At 39.0% G+C, this 22609-nt stretch overlaps 2 protein-coding genes across 2 annotated transcripts; one reads left to right on the top strand and one right to left on the bottom strand.

Annotated features, from left to right (window-relative positions):
* Nucleotides 1–12282, top strand: LOC108673048 (general transcription factor 3C polypeptide 3). Its single transcript, XM_018160825.2, has 14 exons — nt 1–180; nt 2359–2475; nt 3205–3465; nt 3896–4056; nt 4422–4605; nt 5428–5553; nt 5958–6128; nt 6452–6670; nt 7199–7368; nt 7797–8010; nt 8561–8692; nt 9407–9507; nt 10035–10229; nt 10541–12282. The coding sequence occupies exons 1-14, from the start codon at nt 88–90 to the stop codon at nt 11265–11267; spliced, it is 2871 nt and encodes a 956-aa protein (XP_018016314.1). The 5' UTR covers nt 1–87; the 3' UTR covers nt 11268–12282.
* Nucleotides 11728–18292, bottom strand: LOC108673049 (kelch-like protein 18). Its single transcript, XM_018160828.2, has 10 exons — nt 18064–18292; nt 17377–17507; nt 16835–16975; nt 16453–16651; nt 16031–16188; nt 15568–15704; nt 15161–15383; nt 14207–14423; nt 13692–13861; nt 11728–13355 (listed from the first exon to the last, which is right to left on the bottom strand). Exons 1-10 carry the CDS (start codon nt 18235–18237, stop codon nt 13136–13138), a joined length of 1770 nt encoding a protein of 589 aa, XP_018016317.1. The 5' UTR covers nt 18238–18292; the 3' UTR covers nt 11728–13135.
* Nucleotides 18293–22609: the final 4317 nt, after the last annotated feature.

Genomic DNA, 22609 nt, shown 5'->3' with positions numbered 1-22609 from the left:
GGCTTACTTATTAACAGAACATTTCTGTGTAGTGTGTAGTACTAATAAATTTATGCTGCTTGTCAGAAAAGTTCCTAAAAAGCTCAAATGAGTTCCAGAATGAAATTTGATCCCATGGGAAAAAGAAGAAAGAGCACAAATCAAGGAAAGAAAGCACATGCTCTTGGTGATCATAAACAAGTAAGTATATATAGTCTATAGATGTTGTTTTGATTGTTAATAACTTTATGGTTGTGGTCACATTCAAGATATAAAGCATTAAACTTTTGTATTATGAGATTTGATATTTTGTCCAAGTCCACTTAAATACATGTATGTAATTGTTTACTGATCTTCCCCAGATCTTTCAACAGTCAGTACATATGGCACAAGCCACTGCAACATGAAGCCAATTTGAAATAATTTTGCCAAATATCTTCTTTTTTTTTGAGCTTCATACTTTTCAAATGGTACTTTCAGTTCCAGGAATTCTACAAGCACTGAAAGGAAAATTAAATTATTACAAGTGGCCAAAATATTAACCCTTTCCTGGGCAGATATAGAAATATGATAAAATTGCAATATTTGATGATAGTACTTGAAAGGAAGTATGACCAATTCTAAGATATATTTACTCATAAGCATTTAAAAAAAAGTCATATATTAGAAGTAAATCACAATTTATGAAGCAATCATATATGGAGCCTTGCCAGCATGAGATAGAAAAATGTGCTGATTTTGACATTGAGAGTTTGACTGTCAAACAGGGTAATAAGGGATGGTTTTGAGCATTTTTTGTTAAAAACTTCTTACCATGAAACATTTCATAAACAAGTTTAGGCTCATTTTATTGCTCTTTGCTAGGGCTATTGAATGGCATCTTAAAAAAATTCCATATGCTATTCATAAGGTGCCAGACGCAAAATGAAACCGTCCCAAATTAACCCTGGGAACGAGGTGATCCGGGTCACAGGACACTTGAAATAAAACTCAATTTTAAAATGTTTGAAGCATGCAGAGTGTACTCATCCATTACTAACAGTACTCTGAAGTCCTCCTCTTTCATTGTGGATGATGTACCAGTAGATATAGAATAAATGACATTTTCTGTGTTTTTTTTCTCGTTTATCCTTTATTGATATGATATCATCATATTCATTCATTACCGTAAGGTATTATTGATGTGATATTACCGTATCCATGAACATGCCATTGAGCATTTACAACAACCTTGTCCACTGCAAGCTTCATATCAGCAGCTGTATAGCATTTCTTCTGTATCTGTAAGCTTACAGGTCGGCTTGTAATTTCACACCATTTTAATTGGGTTAAGTGAATTCACTATAAAAAAGATCATAAAAAGCATACCTGAAACAGAAAGGGATGTTTTAGAAACAACCATCATATGTTTTGAAAAAATAAATCATAGTTTAGGTTAATTACTTTTCATCCTATGATGCTATAAGTGAAATTTTTTGCTGAGCAAGGGAAATGTAATTAAAATTCTTTGTTGTTAATCAATTTTTTTGTTAATTGGAGCCTTTGCTGACTGAGGTTAAACTGTAAATGCATTTTTAGGGGTGTCCCTCATTACCCCAGGGGGGTGTCCCTTATTACCCCATCATGTGGAAATGGCTGTAATTTTTTTTATGAGATGGGCAAATTCCGTCAATCGCGTTTTCAAGCTGACACCTGTGTGCTACTTATATGTCTGTAAAATTTTAAAAGGGAACATTTTAAAAATAAGGGAACATTTCAAAAATACTGTATAAAAATCTCTCACTGACTTGATTATCTTGAATTTATTGCATTTCTGTCATAACAATGGATTTAGGGCACTGCTTAGGTTCATTATATTAGGTTTGTTTTCATACTGGTAAAGGCAGGTAAACTTATTTGCCATTAAAGGTTGAGTGCACCCCAGTGCCTTGGTTTTGCATCTCTCTTATTTTTTCTGCACTTTACATATTTTGTTCTTCTTTGTTGTGTTGTTTGTGCATAAATAATTAGATGAATACCGGTACAAACAAGAGGCTGAATAAAAAGGTGGATTGTGATGGTTGTAGGAGAGGCAAGGACCATCACAAAATTCTTATTTTCCTGAACCCTTTGCAACAAACAATCTCAGACACACTATGTGGCTGATAACATCTTGTAATTAGCATTTCTGTAATGTTATGAAATGCATTTAGTTTTTCACCCTGTCATGGAATGAGAGATTGTGGTCCTATTGTGATCTAAATATTGACATTATTAATTATGCTAGGTAGTGGATTGCATTTTATTTGACAATTAATATTCTGTCTATTTTGTTTTTAATATTGAAATTAATCATGCATCATTATTGCCTGCCTAAATAATACCTAATCTTTTTTCCAGCTAGATCAGAGTTTGGATGAAGATCCTGAGGCCATCCTGGGCTTGGAGCAGCCAGTGGCTGAGCTTCCAGGAGTTCCACATGAAGCATTGAATGATCTTCCTGGTCCTTCCTTCATAGTGAGCTGCTTTAGATTATTGTTGCTGGCACTTACAATCAATGTTGCTGGTGCTGATATGTGAGCAGTTGCATTAGTTGGTCATGTGGTGTGGTAACTCCCTAGCTCCATCATTTTACCAACATTCAGTAAAAATAAATATGGCCTCATTTTAGGTGGAAATTTGTTTTACTAATATTTCTTTTTATGAAACAATTTAAACAAGCCTCAAATCTTTCCATAAACTATAAATGACCTTGTCATTGGTTTACACCATAATTTTTTTAAGTCTTTTCTGGAATTATCAGTTGTAAACTCAATTTTTCATATTTCTTGACAAGTTATACAGCCAGATTGATAGTTAGAGCATGGGTATTTCCTTTTTTCACAAGGTTTCATGGCACACCTATTGTCCTATTGATTTTAAGCCATTATTCTATGATGGATACATTGAGGTTTTGCCTGTTTTTTTCTTCTTCTGCTCTGTTTTTTATTTGCAAAATTAGGTTTTAATTCTTTTTATTTTTTTTTATAATTTCAACTCTACTAAGAAAAGGATGTTTGTCTGTAAACTGAAATTTTGGAGCAAAACTCTGAAATGTTTTCTGTGAATATATGGTGAATTTTTGTGAAATTTTCTTTGCTTCTAACTTTCTAGTGCATTTGCAATACTTTAATGAAATCTGTGTTTCAATCCTATTTCCTTGTTATACATTCTTGGAAAGTTAAGCATCTGTTTTCAATCCCACAGTCCCTAGCAAGCGGTACAGCCAACTTAGTTTGTCGGATGAACAAAGAAGACCCGGATAAAACCAATGATGAAGATCTTGGTAAAACTGATGATGAAGACCTTGGTAGAACTGATGATGAGGATATAGATGATGGAGAGGAAGCAGAAGATGAGGAGGCCGAAGACGAGTGTGGGGATGATGAGGCTCGTCTTCCCTCCAACCTCCCCAACAGGGAGGAACTCATGAAGCGACTCATGAATGACTCCATTTCTTTCTCTGAAGTAGGTTTATTCACTGCGTTAACGAAATAATTAACAACTGAGCCGATTCTTTTGATCACCTGGAAACAGAGTCAAATTTGAGTTAGTGTAGTACTAGGTACTAGAGTGAACATACCTATGCAGTAGCTAGTATGTGCAGTTGCCTCTCTTTAATAATTTATTTATACGTTGTATGGCTTGTGCTAGACTTGATTGGACTCCAATGGATCATGCGTCCATGACAGAAAGTGGCGCCTAAATTTCAAAGCCGTCATTTGACTATAATTTGCAACACAATAGTGCTGTTTGTTTTTATGTCTAACTAGCTAATGTCTACACGTTTGTTTAATTATTGTTTAGTTATTAATAGCATTGCGTCGTGACCCGGACTGGGACTGCGCTGTGTATATTAAATCATATTTATTGGTTTAACAAAAAATTACTATTTTAGCTGACAGCAATGATGGGAGGAGAAGAAACCGAAGCAGATGAGACAGCATCAGTTAGCACTGCGACCAGAACGTCTGTCTCTGAGCGAGACGGCAAAAGTGCGGCGGTCACCAAGCCTGTGTCGTCCGCGGAGCATTTCGAGCAGGAGCTGGACATGCAGAGGTGTGGTTGTGGCTTCTGTGCCATCGGATATGTCCAATGATGTGTGAGGTGCAGGAGCTGGACATACAGAGGTATGATTATGGACATCCGAGTGGCGCCGGATGTATGAGGTGGCACAGTTTGACCAAAATGAGAATTGCTGAATGCATTGAGGACTGAGGAGTTACAGCATTCTACAGTATTTTGTGCAGACGTCGTATTCTTACATTGATAAGCTATCTATGAAATCCATTTGAAATTTATTTTAATCGCGGATTAGATTAGCAAAGTAAGAGAACAATATTCTGTATTATTAATACTGTTGAAACAAGTAGCATTACTCTTCACCCCGAATAATAAAGATACTAATCATAGTCATAACCTAGGCAGCAGCGCCGGCGTCGCGGCAGAGCGCGGGGCGTGCGAGGCCGGGGCACCCGCCTGCACCCAACCTTAGCCGCCCTCATGGGGCAGGCTAACTTGTGCGTGGGGCACAGCGACACCAATGAGGCCATTAAAATGTGTCTTGAGATCATCAGGCAGTTTCCAAACTCTCATTTGCCTTACGAGGTATGCAACGAGTTTGTTTACATACACATAATAGTCTTTGGGTTAGCTGTTGAAGTGTGCTCTTCATCTAATATTGCCCTGTAAACGATGTGTTCAACTACTGTATATGACATACTGAGGCAATTAAGTGTGTCTCGAGATTTTCAGGTTACACGACCTTTTTATTAGAACACTTCTCTTTAACTTCACTTCTTGTTGTTTGTTGTTTGTTTGCCACAAATCTTACAATCAATATTTAACACACTTCTACCTGTCCAATCGATCTGAAATTTTGTACACTTGCGTAAAGTCGGAAACAATGCATGAATCAATTGACACAATAAATAATTTCGAACATTTAAATTTTTTTCGTATAATAAAAGAATTTAAAAATTAATTTTCTTAATATATGGAAATAAAATTAGAAATTCATTGTAGATGTGTAACATAGCTCGTAGGAGACACTGTATTATTTAGAAGTGTTGTCTTTAAAAAGTAATTTTTAAACACATATTTTTTACTTTTAATTGGTTTAAAATACATAAAATTGTAACCTGTACCTCAACAGTTAACTCTGTAACATTTGAAAATCGTATAGGCAGGTTAAAACTTCAAACCGTATAGACGCCATTTTTCACAGTGTCTTCTCGGAAATGTGTATTGTGGGTATTTCCAACTGGTTTGTTCTGATCGTATTACCGTAAACGTCTCGATATCAGTGAACGAAATATCTGGTGTGTATGTAAAAACATTAATTATTTTAATTTTTATTTCGTGATGTAGTTTTTCTTCTACGTCTGCAACAGGCCATGAATGCGACTAATTTATTTCTTTGCGACGCAGACATTAGCGATGATATACGAGGACCAGCGGCTGCAGAACAAGTCGCTGCAGTTCCAGCTGATGGCAGCGTTCCTGTCGCCTCTGCCGGACAAGTGGGTCGAGCTCGCTGAGTACTACAAAGATCAGGTGCGTCTCAATTTATTCCTATCAGTAGTGTTTGTCTGTTTTAGCGTCTGTATTAATAATTTTCTTTTTTACATCTATTATTTGTGTCTAATTTGACATCTTTACTATTTGTGTGTATTTTTGACATTAAGACTATTTATGTGTATTTTGACTTATGCATTAATTCATAATTGAAATAATATTATTCACGTTTCTCATTAAAAGGCAACTATACCAGTATATTGGATACTAAGTACGAATTGCCTCATATAATCTATATCGGTATGTTGTACACTACGCACTACGTATGCTACAAGAGCCGGGGAAACGAGTGGTAGTATACTGGAAGGAGACTCTGACTTGTAGTATACTACGTATAGTACGTAGTATACTACGTATACTACAATAGCCTATGTACGTGACAGGACGAGCTGGAGCAGGCCGTGTACTGCTACAGCCGGGCCATCAAGCAGTCCCCGGCGACGCTGTCTTACCACTGGTCCCGCGTAGAGCTGCTCGAGAGGCTTGGTAATCAGGCCCGCGCCCTCCGCAGCTATACTTACATGCTCAAGTTCCTCAAGCCTGACCAGGCCAAGGTAGGAGCTACACTTGCATCCTAAAATTATATATTAGTACTGCTCAATAAATTTTTCCTTAAATATTCATTTTTCTACAGCAACAGAAGACGCCATTATTTAAATTTATGTAAAAAATCAACATTAGCTCACATAGAAATACGGTATTCTCCTAAGTTGAGCACTTTTCTGATCAGGACATCAGAATTAATCAAGTTAGAATCGAACGACTATTTAAACTTAGTTATCTCGAACGTAATCTTCAATTGTATCTTGAATATGCATTAGGATCCTTGTGATTGATCTATTTGTGACTCATTGATTAAAAGAGAATTGGCATGCAGGGTGGCCTGAGGCTGGCGAGGGAGATCGCCAAGATTCACTTCAGCCAGCAGAACTACAGCGGCGCGCGGCACGCCCTGGAGACGGCGTTCGTGCTTTACTCAAAGCACGTAACGCACGAGCACGTCAACCTGCTGCTCGACGTGCTGGTCACACAGAAGGACTACAAGGGTGGCTTGGCTGTCCTCTGCACCTATGCTGGCGTTAAGTTCTCTAAACTGGTGCGCAACGTGTGATTGTTCAAATTTGCTGAACTGGTGCGCTATGCATGATTGGTGAAATTTGCTGAACTGTTGCATAAGTCTGCCTCGTATGCTGTCTAATTGGCTGAATCATTTGATTATTGGTAGTGAAAGTCTACGAAGGTTGTTATATTATAATTTTTATTAGCTGAGCTTGGATGTGATATGACTACATAAGCGTCTGATGTTAGCATGTTATTAGTTTTGTGAGCTACATAGTAATTTATCCAATGAGAAAAGCGTCAATAAAATGGATAAAAGTGGAATGTACTTCATTCTCTGATTCTTTAGTTGAATCTTGACACGACATTCCAATAATCATACAACGGAGCTATAGCATCAAAATGATAACTCCACACCTCTTATTAATGTTGTTCTCTTTTTTTATAACAACGATGTCTAGCGTAGGTATCAAGCTTTTTAGGGCAAATTCCCAGTTCTTGCAGGTTTAAGATGAACAGCACGAATGATTTTTAGCTACCAACCTCACCTGCCCTTGGTGTGCAGGGCAGTGACGGCGAGGCGCAGGAGGTGCCGCCCTCGGACGACAAGCCCGAGGGCTGCGTGTGCTCAGTGGGTGATGACCTGCCCATGGACCTCCGCTCTAAACTCGCCGTCTGTCTCGTCATGACGGGCGCCTTCGAGGTCGCGCAGCCCGTCGTCGAGGCCTTGATGAAGTCAGTGCAGTACTTCATGCTTAGTAATTTATTAGGACGAGGCCTTGATGAAGTCAGTGCAGTGTTTAATGCTCAGTAACATATTAGGACGAGGCCTTGAACCCCTTGATGAAGTCTGTGCAGTGCCAAAAATTAATTAAAACAACTCGATTGCCCCCAATCGGATATTAACTGATAGAGATTACGAAGTATTAGCTTCAACCTGGAGTGCTTCGGAGTAAAGGATTTTTTAACCTGTTGTAGAATTTTTCGTAACATGTAATTTAAATAACGCCTTCAGATCTTATCCAATGTAAATATTTAATAGATTGGTTTTTCTTAAATTTTTATTTTAGGTTTTATGATCAATTTATGTTTTGAAATCCACTCTGATTCGGTTGCACGAATTAATGATTGACAACTATTTTCACTCTTAACTTCTCGCGTAGGGAGTCCACGGAGGTGTACGGCGACCTGTACATGGACGTGGCAGAAGCTTTCCTCAGCATGAAGCACGGCCGCTCGGCGCTGTCGCTGCTGCAGCCGCTGCTGCGCTGCCCCCACCACGGCAGCGCGGCTAACACCTGGCGCCTCTACGCCGAGGCGTTGCTCATGGCTGACAAAGTCAGCAACTCCGAAGACGCCGTCAACGCATACTATAAGGCAAGGCACTTACTCTGAGATTTTTCACGTGAAGTCATATGGAGTTCTTTTACTACCAATTTCCTAATGATGAAGCTTACTAGTCAACGATCCTTGTGCAGATCAGCACAAGCATCATCTTTAGTTGGTGGTACCACAGCTTGGTCCAGTCAGATGTTGCAATATCCACTCTAAAACTTCCTTGATCATATGATCAAAAACTATTATCTAATTTGTGGTTCTCTGATATACATGATTTACATGACACAAAACGCGTGCATACACACACCATTTTGTCGGTAGACTTTGCATACTGATACAAATGAACACGAAGCTCTAAAGAAGTTTCTCTTCATGACCATATATGTATTTAATAAATCCACACAGTCAAGCAAGTAGCATTTTTAGCGCATTTTTTCATTTATGGGAAAAAATGCACTATTGTGCTTACCATGTCCGTCTGTCTGTCCGTCCGTCCGTGACTTTACGTTTTCGTCGACGAGAAAATGCGCTCTGTCACTCACTGCAGTGAGTACTGAGTTATATTTTTTAAAGCTGCACCTGATCCTAGGTCGTCGAGTTTGCACCCGAGAACGCAATGGCTCGCCTCACTCTCGCCGCCATCCTGCACGAGCAGCGCCAGACGCAGGCCGCCCTGCTGCTGCTCGACCAGGACCCTTCAGAGCGTCCACTCGATTGCCAGGTGACTGGCAGGTGTCTCATTCGACTATAAGGTGTCTCAGTCGACTATAAGGTGACTCTGTCGACTGTCAGGTGACTCAGTCGAATGTCGGGTCACACAGTCGACTGTCGGGTCACACAGTCGACTGTCAGGTCACACAGTCGACTGTCAGGTGACTCAGTCGAATGTCGGGTCACACAGTCGACTGTCGGGTCGCACAGGCGACTGACGGGTCACACAGTCGACTGTCGGGTCACACAGTCGACTGTCGGGTCACACAGTCGACTGTCAGGTCACACAGTCGACTGTCAGGTGACTCAGTCGAATGTCGGGTCACACAGTCGACTGTCGGGTCGCACAGGCGACTGACGGGTCACACAGTCGACTGTCGGGTCACACAGTCAACTGTCGGGTCACACAGTCGACTGTCGGGTCACAGTCGACTGTCGGGTCACACAGTCGAATGTCGGGTCACACAGTCGACTGTCAGGTGACTCAGGCGACTGTCAGGTCACACAGTCGACTATGAGATTTCTCAGTTGAGTGTCATAGCGTCCTCTCGACGATCAAGTGGCACGACAGCAGAAAGTCAAGCGCGACTATCAATACTATCCATACCCGAAGAAATCCCCACGCCAAATGCCGAATCCCTATGTCAACATTGGTAGCGAAAAACTACTTGCCTGCCACCACTAGCCGCTATTTTATGCTGTTATCAACACACTTCTGCCGCAGGTGCTGTACAGCAGATGTGGGCTGCTGCTTGAGTGCGGACTTGTGGACGAGTTCGTAGAAAATGCCAAGTTGCTTTTGGCCAAACATTTTGTGCGCGTGAGGTGAGTACAAGTATCTATTGTTGGCGACTTGATCATGATCTGAAGATGATCATAATTGAAGTTAGATGCGGTAGAATATCTAAGTGATGTGCTTACATCTACCATCTTGTTTCACCTAACATATTATTGCTATGTATGATGAGGTAGCTATGATGAGAGGTTGAAGTGATGTGCTCACATGGATCGTCTTGTATCAATTGTACTGCTATCGATGTATCTTGAGAAGGTAGAAAAATGAGCCAACATCTAGTATGATTTTTACTGCTACCACTTTTTTTGCTGGTATTTGGATGATATTGATTTCGAAGTAGTCTAGCTTGAGTGCACATCGTTCTATTAAATTCATTCAAAGTGGTCGAGAAGTCAAGTGACACTGAGATGGGAGCAGCGAGTGGTGAGTTTCAGCCTCTGATAGCTGTGAACATTTAGTGGTGTCGTTAGCATGCGGAGCTTACAGTGGAGCTTCGGATGTGTCGTCCTAAACGAAACCCAAGCAATGTAACCTGGTTTACGTTTCGTGTCTGCAGGTCGCGCGATGAGGCCGAGGTTTTAATAAACAATAAGAAAGCTTCCAACAAGCTGGATGCGCTCAGAGAACTACGTGAGTCTAAGGGCGAGCCAGCCGAGGACCGGGAGCCGCGATACACTGACACGCAGGTGCCGCTCAAGGATCAGTGGCAGCTCTTCTGCAACGCGTGTCGTATTCTCTACCGCAGTAAAAGGTGCGTGACTGCCGTTAAATTGTATTTTGCGTACGGTGTATTATGTATTAAATTACAAGACTCCTGATTGAGATTCTTCATTTAAATTATTGTTGCATTTTTTTACATTCTACATTAAAATCAAAAATGCACCTGGTTATCATTGAATTAAATGAGCTCGTACTCAGGCTTTCGAAACTGCTGTAAAATGTTTAACAGCACATGATGAATAGGAGTTTATTTGTAATCATAGAAAATAATTTAATTCAGAAGTACTTAAAATTATTCATCAATAGCTTAAAATATCACTAAATGCATCATGTATCCAACAGATTCTCCGACTTAGAGGCTTTGGTTTATGGGGCCTTGGGATCGCGGCTTCTAGCTAAGAAATACGGCCGAGAGGTAGAATTCCTCTGCCTGCAGGCATCAATGGCCAACAGTAATTCACACTTTGCATTCAATTTGATGAGAGATATCGTCGTTCGGTCACCGCAACTACCGAGAGCCTGGAACCTTCTCAACCAAGTGATCAGTCGGGCGAACGACTTCAGGCACAACAGGTTCCTATTGCGGCTGTCGCAGAAGCATCCCGAGATTCTGGCTTGTTCTATGCTCAATGGCCACAACTGTTTGGTGGCAGGGACGTACAAATACTCGCTTGCAGAATACATGAAGGTATTCAAGCGACGTCAACATGATCCTCTAGCCTCGTTAATGTTAGGTCTCACCTACATTCACATGGCATGTCAGAAGTTCAGCGCCGACAAGAATACACTCGTCACACAAGCCTGGGTTTTCCTCAACAGCTATCGAGAGCTTAGAGGCGACTGTCAGGAGTCTCTGTACAACATTGGACGAGCAATGCACCAACTCAATGTCCTGCACCAAGCCATTTATTATTATGAACTAGCTTTAAGTTGTCCAAGGCCCGTACAAGAAGAGGGGCAGCCATGCATGGACTTAACTCACGAGATCGCCTTCAGCCTAGCCCTGCTCTACAAGAAAAACAGTCCTAGTTTAGCGCGCTACTACACACAGAAATATATCACCGTATGAGGCATCTTGTGATCGTTTGAAGTTCTTGTCAATTCAGCGTGTCCGTGACAATGACAAGACACCACACAATCAAACAACGAATGTCACGCTGGTAAGTCACCCTACAAAACTGGCTGCAGGTTTCGGGCGCCATGGACTCGTGTACAGATTTTCATGCCCGAGATAATATTTTGTATAAGTATCGTTTGTATAGCCTTCAATTCATAGAGTTCCTGCATCAGATCGAAGTTCACATTAAAATGTTTCATGCCTTTGAACTTAGTTTTGTCGGGAGGTGATTACCCACTACCTAGCCTATATATAGTTGCGGGTCTGCCATCGAGAATATATTTTTTAGGTGAAGGTTTTTCATCACTAGATTATGATGCTAACCCATTACTACATGTTAACTTTCAACAAAGTTAAAATTGAGGTAGCGTTACATGTAACATAGCAAGGAGTCTCAAATGAAAGACCGACCTATGTACAAAGATTTAATTAATTGTCACTTTGATCACAGACGTTTGATGCACATGCAAGAAATTGTAGACATGGGTAACGACACTCATGGCCGTAATTCAGAGAATGTGTTACTCCTCGAGACAGCCAACAGTTTTCTGAACAGGATTAGACATGTTTCTCTAAAAAAGTAGCAGGAAGAAGGGAAGCGATGAAACTGACATGAACATAGCCGCTCTAAAATAACCGCAACTTGACAAAAAAGATGGGAAATTGTATTGTCCTTATCAACAAGACGTAACTACCAGCGGGCCACAAGTTAGGTGACCCATAAATGAATGTGCAGGTTTACAGAAAATCTATAATGGAATGTTGTAAGGGAATGAAATGTGTATTAGTACAAAATTCATTCCTCGCCAACCTGTGGGGCTTTAAATATTAAATGTAATGAGAGTCATGAACAAATAACGAGCTCAGCAGATGCCGTTCCATCGCTCGCGTCTGAGATCCAGGCAAGCGATGGGAGGACACCTACTGGTAGCTTAAAATCGTTCAAATATGAACTTATCGTTAAAAAGTTCTTACGAATATCCTTAAAAATTAGCATAACTAAGAAATTTTCCTTATCATTTACCATGAGAGTGATCCATACAAAATATTCAACAATCAAAACAAACGACATCGTCTTCTCGGCCAGTGTACATGGTTTTGCACTTAATACAGATGAAAGCATACGAGAAGTCATACCTAAATAGAATAGAAATAGAGAGGCCGTAAAATATATGAAATTGAATAGAGTAACTGCCTACAACATTGAACCTCTAGCACACCGAATAATGACCGAGAACTAAGACGCTTACCGGTGGCGTGGTCAACAGCAAGATAACGACCGACAGAAGAGCGCATGCACCAGGTATCAACGGCTAATTATGAAATATGTTGCTTCTAAAATAATTAATCGCAAGTTTGAGAATATTGTTTGAACACAAATCAAAATTTGAAATTATTTTTGGTTTACAAATACTTTATGAATAGCTTTTTGCACGACAGTAAATTTTCAGCAAATAATGGTGGAATTATTAAAAGTCAAAGTAAAGGCTACGTAATGTAATCAACGTACGAGAACGCTTTCAACCAAGACCTTCCTGAAAACAGTCCGAGTGGACGTATCTGTTTGGTGTTGATTGAAATTAGATTTTGGAAACCCACATAAAATGTTGACAATTTTCCTCCTGTTAATTGAATGAAGCAGACATAGTACCTTGATTCAGCATCGTTGAAGTCTAATTAAAACTTCACTCCGTGTGGAGGTAAGTAAACAGCACTAAAAAGGACACCTAACCTTACAAATAAGTCAAAGCAAGACGAGGGCAGCCCGGCGAACGGTATTCAACATAACGATTATCGCGTCTCGGCAGACGTGCTGGACTCTATCTCTCCGTAGGACACGGGATGACACCGACGCCAACGCCACCCTCGTGAGCACACATCGAGGAAATGAAGTCCCACTTGTCTGTCTCAGGATTGTAGACCTCCACCGTGGACAGATTGTTGCAGCCATCGTAGCCGCCGATGGCGTACAAGAGGCCCATGTTAGCGACCAGCGCCACGCGTGAGCGGGACACGTTCATTGGCGCTACGAACGACCACCTGACAATAAATATTTCTTTACATAGGTGCTTGCAATTTCATTGACTATACAAGTAAATAGCAGCTATTAACTGAAATAAAGTTTCTGGAATCGATGCATCGTAGTATCGTTAGTAATCATTAAATTAGTATCGTTAATAAATCGATGCTTGATTAATTAACTCATAAAGTAAAAGGCTAATGCAAGAATGCCTAATACGAAAACTCTCCAACAATATACCGAAATTCTCGGTAAAGTAAAATTGGAAAACTATATAAGAAAATTTATTAATTTTAGACGCCAAAATCACCGCCATCGCACATAAAAACTTTGCACGGTGGCGCTGTTAAACTGACTTGCTAGTGATGGGGTCGAAGACTTCAACGGTTCTGAGGAAGGAAGATCCGTCGTAACCTCCACAGACGTAAAGCTTGCCGTTGAGTGTGGCCGCACCCAGGCGACACCGCTTGCTCAGCATGGGCGCCACTGCCGACCAGCAAGCCGTCGTCGGGTTGTAGCGCTCAACCTGAACCAGTCATTAGGGCAGTGTGAGTTGAGTTTATAAACTTTTTCGTTTCGTCAAATTGTCACAATCCTTTCATTGAATTCGTATGGATCCTTATTAGTATTCTTCATCAAAATGACGAATCACCTGCCAATTAGATCAGATCTTGCAGTTTGTCTGGATATCCTAGGCATGGCTATATGAAGACAGTAAAATTGCGATAAGCTTTTGCAGTCTTTATGTGTACGAGTTACTAACGAATACGAGATGAATGCTACGACAATAAATCCCTCTTGTTCAATTGCTAATGGAATACCAACAATGCAATAGAAGTAAGGCTTAGAGGAAACTAGAACAAACACTAACAGAATCAAAAATACTGAGGCCATCATGACCGCCCATCGCATAGACGTGGCCATCAAAAGCAACGACGCCAGCAGCGCTGCGATGGTTAGACATGGACGTCAACATGCGCCACGCGTCGTCCTCTGCCCTGTAGCACTCTACGGTGTTGAGGGACGCACAGCCGTCATATCCCCCGCACACATACAGCAGACCCTGGAGTACGGCTGCACCCACAGCACTGCACAGCATGTCATCAGTACCGTAATTATTCAGTCACTGGTGACTAACAAGAAAGTTTTTGTAAACCTTTCTTATCGAGTCTTATAAGTAGACCAGTGAGTAACATGGATACAAACATACATAAGATATTAAATGGAATCTCAAAGATCTGATAGTAAGAAATATACTGGTTCCTAAAAAATATATCGATGGCTACTATGGTGTTCACATTACATTACTAGCATAGTCACATTAGAAATTTTTAACTGGAATTCTAAAAGTAACAGTATTCTAATATTCTGGAATTCTATTGGCAACAGTATTCGTAAAAGTAACTTAACAATCGTGGTCATATCGTAACTGAAAAAAGTAACACTAGTTAAAATAGAAAGCATGAATCACTGGCTGGATCATACTTAGAATGTGGGACAAATGATCGTTTGTCATGGGTTAGGGGCAAATCAGGACATATGTAGCCCCATAAAGTTCGAGCTTCAACACAATTAGTCATGTGACTAAGAGCTATGAGAGTCCAACAAGGGAAGATATTCGGTAACGGTGCAAAGACTCCCAAGACATTATAACATCTTGCAACAAAATTATGCAGTAAATAAAATTTCGCTGTAGATGGCAGCATGAAATAGAGAACATAATGAGTAAAATAAATATCTTCTCATAATTTTGGGAAAAGCAAATTTTATGAAATGAAATTGAGTACAAAAACAAGATTGATTGATTACAAGCGTAGAAGTTCACCTCCTCTTGCAGTTCATGGGCGCAACCTTGCTCCAACTCTTCTGTCTCACATCAAACACCTCGACGGTCGCCAGTCGATCATGTCCATCATAGCCGCCGATGGCGTAAAGCTTCTTGTCCATCACGACAACTCCTACGCGCGATCGCAGCATCGACATGCTCTCTGCCATCTCCCAGCGTCGCAACACCGGATCAAAAACTTCCACTGTACTCAACGAGTCCCCTGCAAAAATTTTTCAACGTCAATCGCGTCCTAGCACTCACAATTACATTATTTTGTTATAAAAATCAACATCTTTGTCGGAACGTGACAATAAAGCAATAGTTAAAGTCAAGAGGAAAGGATCTTTCTTCCATTCAAATTAGAGCAGATTACAGGTCTTGAATAAAAAAAAAACAGGACTCACCAGACTTAGTGATGCCACCAACGGCATAGATGAGTCCAACAATGTCGTTACAGCAGCGAGGTCGGGTGCGGAAATTTTGTAGCAATGGTCGTCTTTCCGGCATCAGGTGATAATCTTTGGCTTCATCGAGAAGATCTCTGAATAGTGAAAAGTATTGGCATTGATAATGACGAGAAGAATTCAAAACGTTAGTATGATCGTTGCGTCATGTCCACATACGTTTTAACAAAAGCTACTAAAATTTAATATAAAATTTTGAAAGTTGGCAATGAAAGCATAAAAACATGAAGTTCAAGGCTGAACACTTCTTGTACCAACAACAAACTTGTGCGTTTGCGTTTCTTCCAACGCAATTGTATGCTATAATCACGATCGATTCCAAATTTCTACATCAAATAAATTACCGCATATGACGATCACACACAGCACACACCACCAGCCACGAGCAGAGACAAGTTGTTACCTGCACTCGTGCGACGACCTAATGAGGTTCTCAGTGGCAACTCGATCAGAGAGATACTCCGGAGTGAGGAGAGGCATGCGGATCTTCTTGAGAATTTCAGGGAGATGAATAATGCGACGCTCGTCACGCTTCACCCAAGACATCGCAGTCTCGAAAACCTGTAAAAAAATTCTCATGGCTAGAGAAAATCTGGTCATCTGCTCAATATAATTAATTCAATTTTAAATTCATCTGAAAATGAGTACCAATATTTGACAATGGTTCACCTTTCTGTTTCATTACAAACTTGACGGCAGTATATGAGTTGGATGAAAGCCTCGACAGTTCATGGGAAATGTTAATGAAATTAACATGATTACTTTACCCAAAAAATTAATTCCTTTACAATCGTGAATAAACCATTAAACCTATCATTAACTTACGCTTGATTCAGAAGGGACATTCAATTCATCTCTAGAAATTATTTCCAAGACGCTTTCAAAAGTCTGCTGGTGAAAATCCTCAGATGCAGCAACTTGCAGAAAGTGTTTCTGCAAATAACGATTGCAGGATTCAACAAGCATCGGGCAAGAGAAGGTTTCTGCAAAACTCCGTATGCTGAGAACATTTCGCGGATGCAACCTGTTTGAAAATAATCATGAATACTGAATATATTAAATTGCATTTGCACAAATTTGGCATTCAAATGTGAAGTTTTAAAATATGGTAGAGCAACGAAAATATGCGTCAAATGCATGTTCAAGAAATGATCAGCAATCATTTGAGAAACAAATTTTCAATATATATAAGATATATATATAGTACCTGTTTATGAGGAAATTTGCACAAGCCTCTTTAACTTGTAGGAGCTGAAGGAACGAGGAGCCCACCAGAAGCGACTGGACATTGTCACCATCAATTTTGATCTTGCCAGAATAGGCAAAGTTAATGAGAGATTCCAATGCCCTGCAATGAAAATTTTTAGTTAATCTTTCTGGCAATGAGCATACATAAACATATGAATTGTAAATAATGATGCATTGTAATATCTTAAAACGAAACAATTGGCATTTTATTAAGAATGACATCAAAGCTCAAAGGCTGTCAGTGTGAGACCAAATACATTACTCCATTATGACAATCAGAAGCATCCAATAGAAGCAACTAAAATAAAATAAAAAAATGATACCTGAATTAAAAATATTAGAACATTTGAGAAATTCAAAGGACATGAATATGGTGAATCTTCCATGTTAAGAGTAACCTAGTCCATGAAATATTTTCCACGTTAGATTCTTTAAATTGAAAATGACACTTGTATAACACATCAGAGAAGTAAGGAAAATAGTGGAGAAGTGAAATATTACCCAGGTTCAATGCCTTGCATTGTAATTTCTCTCTGCTTGCTCTCAACCATGCCATTGGTAAACATTGCATTGAAATATGGCATCACAGCAGCCAGCACAATGCGGTGAGCTGAGAAGCTCTGTTCCTCCACCTGGAACAAATATTTCTTTTGAGTAATCAAATCAGATCTGTTGACAACTTTACATGAATGGAAACCTGAAATTGAGTAATAAATAAATCACAAAAAAAAAAAAACAGATAAGATTAGACCTAGGCAGTTAAGCATGTTATAGTAAGCAGATTTATATAGGTCCTTGTATAATAAGTATAGCACAAATGCAGGAAAAAAGCTTTTTTAGAGGAACGAGTGGAAAAAGTGTGTTGATGTCTATTATTGAAATAACTTGGAATGCCCTAGAATGCTTATAAATCTCCAAGACACAGGGATAAATAAACAAAGTAATCTTGTATAGACCGGATTAGGCCTTGAAAATCACTTTGCTTCCTATTAAACCTAAGCTACCCTGTTTTGTGGGCTGTGAAAGTATTTTTTATAGGTGAAACACTCGTTTTCTAAGAGATTGTGGTTCACTTAATGATAACAGCCAGGATTGAATATATAATAAAAATGTTCTAAACATCAAATAAGGTAATTGATAAAAAGATAAATTATACATAGATTTATAAAATTTTACAAGAATTCAAACCTTGAGGGTGACATCACAGAGTTTTCCTTTCCTTCTAATTTCCTCAAAGTTCTGGAAGGCAAGGAGGGAAAGGTCCATTTGATTGAATATAGTGTAGTCTTCTGTGTCTACACTATCAAGTGTATCCAAGCCACACTTGATATCAGCTAATGGCATAAAATCATTGTCTGCCATTTTTAATAAGGGATTATAATACAATAATCTCTGGAAGATAATTTCAAATCAGATGAGGCAGAATTTATCAGTGTTACAAAAAAAGGTTACAAAAAGCAAATTGCCAGTGCAGTTTGCAGGCAAGCTGTCAGTGTGGGCCTGTCACGTTAACGTGTCTTGACCACAAGAAGGGGTCATGGCACAGCAATATAGATGCAAGTTTTTATACATTAAGCTTTTACGAGCCAGAAGCACGTAGTTGAACTGGTTTGTTTACAAATATTCACTTACATTTTGCATCAAATGTAAATAGGTACCATTTTTCTTTGTTCTAATGAAAATGAGCAGGTGAATGATTGAAACAAGATTCAAAAATATTTGAAGTGCTAAATTTTAAAACAGAATATGCAGATAGAATTATTGTTTGAAGGTCCCTATAAGGTGTGATTCTAGATAACTTTAGTGCATTTCCCTAAAAGCAATGAAATAGCTTAAAAATTACTAAATTTTAATACTCAGGGTGAGAAATTCTAAGACACTTTCTTTCAAGACTTTAATGTCAAACAACAAGTACACAATGCCAAAAATTATTATGTATATACAAGGTTTGTACCAGTATTTAAAAAAAAATTCACAACTTTTCCTTGACCATCAATATAATATTTCAAGACTCATAGATGAAAGGCTTAGCACGACTGAAAGACTAATCATGCATATTCTATCATCTCCTACGGTTGATAAATTGCAAACGTGTAAATGCATAGAGTAGGCAGACACAGAGGAACAGAAATGACACAAATCTGAAAATCAAGCCCACACCCCACACTTGTATTATTATGAATTCAATAGTGTCAAATCACAACAAATTTTGAGTAATGCACACTAGATTGTACATGATAATGTAAATACAGTTCAGAACACTCTTCAACACCACTACCCAACATTCAACTGGCAGCCATTTCATTAACTTTTTCTTTAATGTTCAGTTCAAGAGTGTCTAGCTCCTGTTGCTTTGTTTCCAAAGATATTTCATGGCGTTAACTTGGCAATAATTTTCAAATCCCTCTTTCTCTCCATTGCTTCTGCATATTCCTCTGCTGCTTGCTCAAGTGCCTTGATGCCCTCCTCTGTATGCCTTTTCATCTTCAGTTCATCTAGCTTGTTCAACAGAGCCTTCATCTTCTGGGTCTTCTTTCATTACAAAGCTTTACATCTCTTGTTACAAAGCTGGTCAGTTCACCATTGGGGTTGGCTTTGGCAGTGGATACAGGCCTGCTCTCTGTCTCTACATTCACAGTGGCAGTAGACACTACAGTGCTGATTCTGGAGCAAGAAACTGCAGTAGCATTGCTGTCAGTGGACCACAAATTGGAAATGCGTGACTGCACTATGCTTTTCTCTTCACTGTGTTGCTTAGCTAACTTGGTGTGTTAGCTGCCTTTGGCATGGCTCTTTAAAGCTGCTTCCTCCATATTTGACACATCAAAGTCTTTCAAGCACAATGTACATATCGCCACACCTTCATGCTCTGAATGGCAAGCAAGCCAGTCACAATAAGCTTTTATTCTTAACCACAAGTCATGAAATTTACACTTTCCAGGCATGGTGATGTAGAAATTGCATGCTGAAGATGGAATGCTGCTACTGCACATCAAAAAGTTGTCAAATGCAACTGAACTTGGTGACTGAGCTCACGTGATTGGAGAACCAATCAGAATGCAGGAAACAAGAGACTGCACAAACAGTAAACACACACAGCACAGAAAAACCACTTCCTTTTTTACTTCTATTTGCAAATTCTGTGACTCTATAACCTGAAATTAAATCCAATGACTTTCCAGGCATGGAAAATGAAAATTTTAATTCCATGAATTTCCAGGTTTTTCATAACTGGTACAAACCCTGTATATACACATCCCTTTGAAGAAATTATGAACAATGCACAAGTAAAGAAAGCCAACATTTTCCAGTCCAAAATAAAAACAATCTTGTAAAAAAAAACTTGAAAGAACCATCTGGTGAGAGTTCAGGAGCTAACATTATAGTAGGCAGGCACTGACACGTTCAGTTCCACTTCCAAACTACTACTAGTAACTATATTGCAGTTACTTTGGCCAAAATATTTACTACTAGTGTGTTAAATTCAATACATAATTCCCAAGACAAGCAATCTTAGCAGCAATATCAAATCAGAGATATTGCTCAAAGAGATATTCTTCTTTAATGATCAAAATATTTGCAAAAAGGACACCAATTTTAGAGACTGTGGCACAGTCTCTTGCAGGGCTGGAAAAGTACTTTTTTTCTTAAATATCATGGCTCTAATATCATAATTTCAGTAGGTGTGAAATCTCACGGCTTGATTGTCAAATTTTTGTTTGATTGAAAAATTGCAGTATGCACTTTGCAAACATGCCATTTCATAAAATTTTCAACTTCCACAATCCGCAGTATATATACTTCAATGCTCCTGCCTCCTGCCAAATTAACATGCAGAACGTAATAACAAGTCAATCCAAAATGTTTCCTAAAGATTGCGTAGTTGCAGTCACGTCAGAATGGTCAGACTACATTATAACTTGTTCAGTTGCCGCTTAAGGGCGGCGTCTACCCTCCAGAAAAACTTCCACATTTATTAAAGGATCTTTCTGACACTTCACACATATGTAAAACCAAAATACAAGCAGATTTTGTTTGTATAATTTTTTTGGAAAAATTAATAGAAAACGTGAAATTCATAGAAAACGGACAATAAGGGGGTACTTTAAAAATCTATCTCCTCCTACAGTTTTCAAGCTACAGCATTGAAAGATATACCATTTGATTTGTAAAGACCATACCAATCGAGTAACGAAGCCCAATTTTTTATTTTTGCCTTAGTTTTTTTTAACACATTTTCGCATTTTCTTCTCATTTCTGTCCCCCCTCTTCCCCCCATTTTCAATCCAAACTATGCACAAATCTAAAAAAAAGGTTTGTTACTCAATAGGTATGATCTTTACGATTCAAACATTATATCTCTCATTGATGTAGCTTCAAAACTTTAGGAGGAAATAGGTTTGCAGTGACAGTAAGTTAACTTTACAGTAGAGCCCAACAAAGTCTTGCGTGCATTGGAATAGGCACTCAATGTAGCAAGGATACAAAACTAAACGTTACTGGAGCTTGATTCCAGTCAAGGATGGCGGGAACGACTGCATGCACACCACCCCATGCAACACCAGGCGGGTAACTGAAGTGCAGCTAAAGGAGACACTATTTAAGGTGCTCGGCAGCTACTTTCCCCATATCTTGCAGGATCTGTCATGAATGCATAAATCAACATACAGAGATGATTTTGGTACAGTTGGATAGGTCAGAATGTCAGCTTTAAGATGAGTATAAAACCAAAAAACGACAAATTATGAATTTTAAGGTAGATGACCCCCTTAAGTGAAGACAAATGTTAGTGACTGTTTAAAACACTTCTCCTTAACTTCACGACTCTCATTTGTTTGTTTGTCGGTCTGCTACAAATCTTGTAGTAATCAAAATTTAATGCACATCTCCTTATCATATCGATCTGAAATTTTGCACACTTGCATAAAGTTGGAGACAATGCATGAATCAAATGACAAAATAAATGATTTTAAAAATTGAAAAAAAAAATTTTTTCAATATTAAAAAATTTGAAAAAATAATTTTGTCAGCTATACAAATCTTATAATTGATATTTGATAAACTTTTACCCATCCAATTGATAAGAAATTTTGCACACTTGTTTGAAGTTGGAGGCAATGCATGAATCAATTGACAGAATAAATAATTTTTAAAAAAATTTTATATATTAAAAAAATTGAAAAATAATTTTTTTAATATTCGTAAATAAAATTAGAAATTCATTGTACATCTGTAACATTGGAAACACTGGATTCTTTAGAAGTGTTGTCTTTAAAAAGTAATTTTTAAACATATATTATTTTAGGATAAAATTAGAGATGTGGGGTAACATGTGCATCATTGCATGGGACTTTGTAAATAATACGTTTGCGGCTTGTAAATGGTTTTTCATGGCCAAGATATGGAACTCACGGCTCAAAGAAATGGAATCACGGCTGACAAACCCATAAAACCTCGGCTTTCCAAGTAGGTATATTCCATGCCTGGTCTCTTATTTCATGTGTGCCAATCATTACCATCAACCAGGGCTACTCGGGACGAATCCGAACCTTTTTTATTCATAACTTCTTACCATGAAACATTTCATAAACAAGTTTAGGCTCATTATCACATGGTTTCTCCAAAAAAAATCCATATGCTATTCGTAAGGTGCCAGAAGCAAAAAAAGAGTGTCCCGAGTAGCCCCATCAAATGGGGCTACTCGGGACACTTGGAATAAAACTTCATTTTAAAA

Source organism: Hyalella azteca, unplaced genomic scaffold (assembly GCF_000764305.2).
Source record: "Hyalella azteca isolate HAZT.00-mixed unplaced genomic scaffold, Hazt_2.0.2 contig2171, whole genome shotgun sequence".
In the NCBI taxonomy this organism is placed as follows: domain Eukaryota; kingdom Metazoa; phylum Arthropoda; class Malacostraca; order Amphipoda; family Hyalellidae; genus Hyalella; species Hyalella azteca.
This window is presented reverse-complemented; position numbering and strand designations above follow the sequence as displayed.

What these genes read in the sequence shown, in the direction of transcription:
- LOC108673049 (XM_018160828.2), bottom strand. Translation starts at nt 18,237, where the DNA reads ATGGCAGACAATGATTTTATGCCATTAGCTGATATCAAGTGTGGCTTG. An exon ending in AGGTCGTCGCACGAGTGCAG is followed by an intron (nt 15,705 to 16,030) that starts GTAACAACTTGT and finishes TTCACTATTCAG; the next exon opens with AGATCTTCTCGATGAAGCCA. An exon ending in CCCATGAACTGCAAGAGGAG is followed by an intron (nt 14,424 to 15,160) that starts GTGAACTTCTAC and finishes CATGCTGTGCAG; the next exon opens with TGCTGTGGGTGCAGCCGTAC.
- LOC108673048 (XM_018160825.2), top strand. Translation starts at nt 88, where the DNA reads ATGAGTTCCAGAATGAAATTTGATCCCATGGGAAAAAGAAGAAAGAGC. An exon ending in CTGAGTACTACAAAGATCAG is followed by an intron (nt 5,554 to 5,957) that starts GTGCGTCTCAAT and finishes TGTACGTGACAG; the next exon opens with GACGAGCTGGAGCAGGCCGT. An exon ending in TCAAGCCTGACCAGGCCAAG is followed by an intron (nt 6,129 to 6,451) that starts GTAGGAGCTACA and finishes ATTGGCATGCAG; the next exon opens with GGTGGCCTGAGGCTGGCGAG.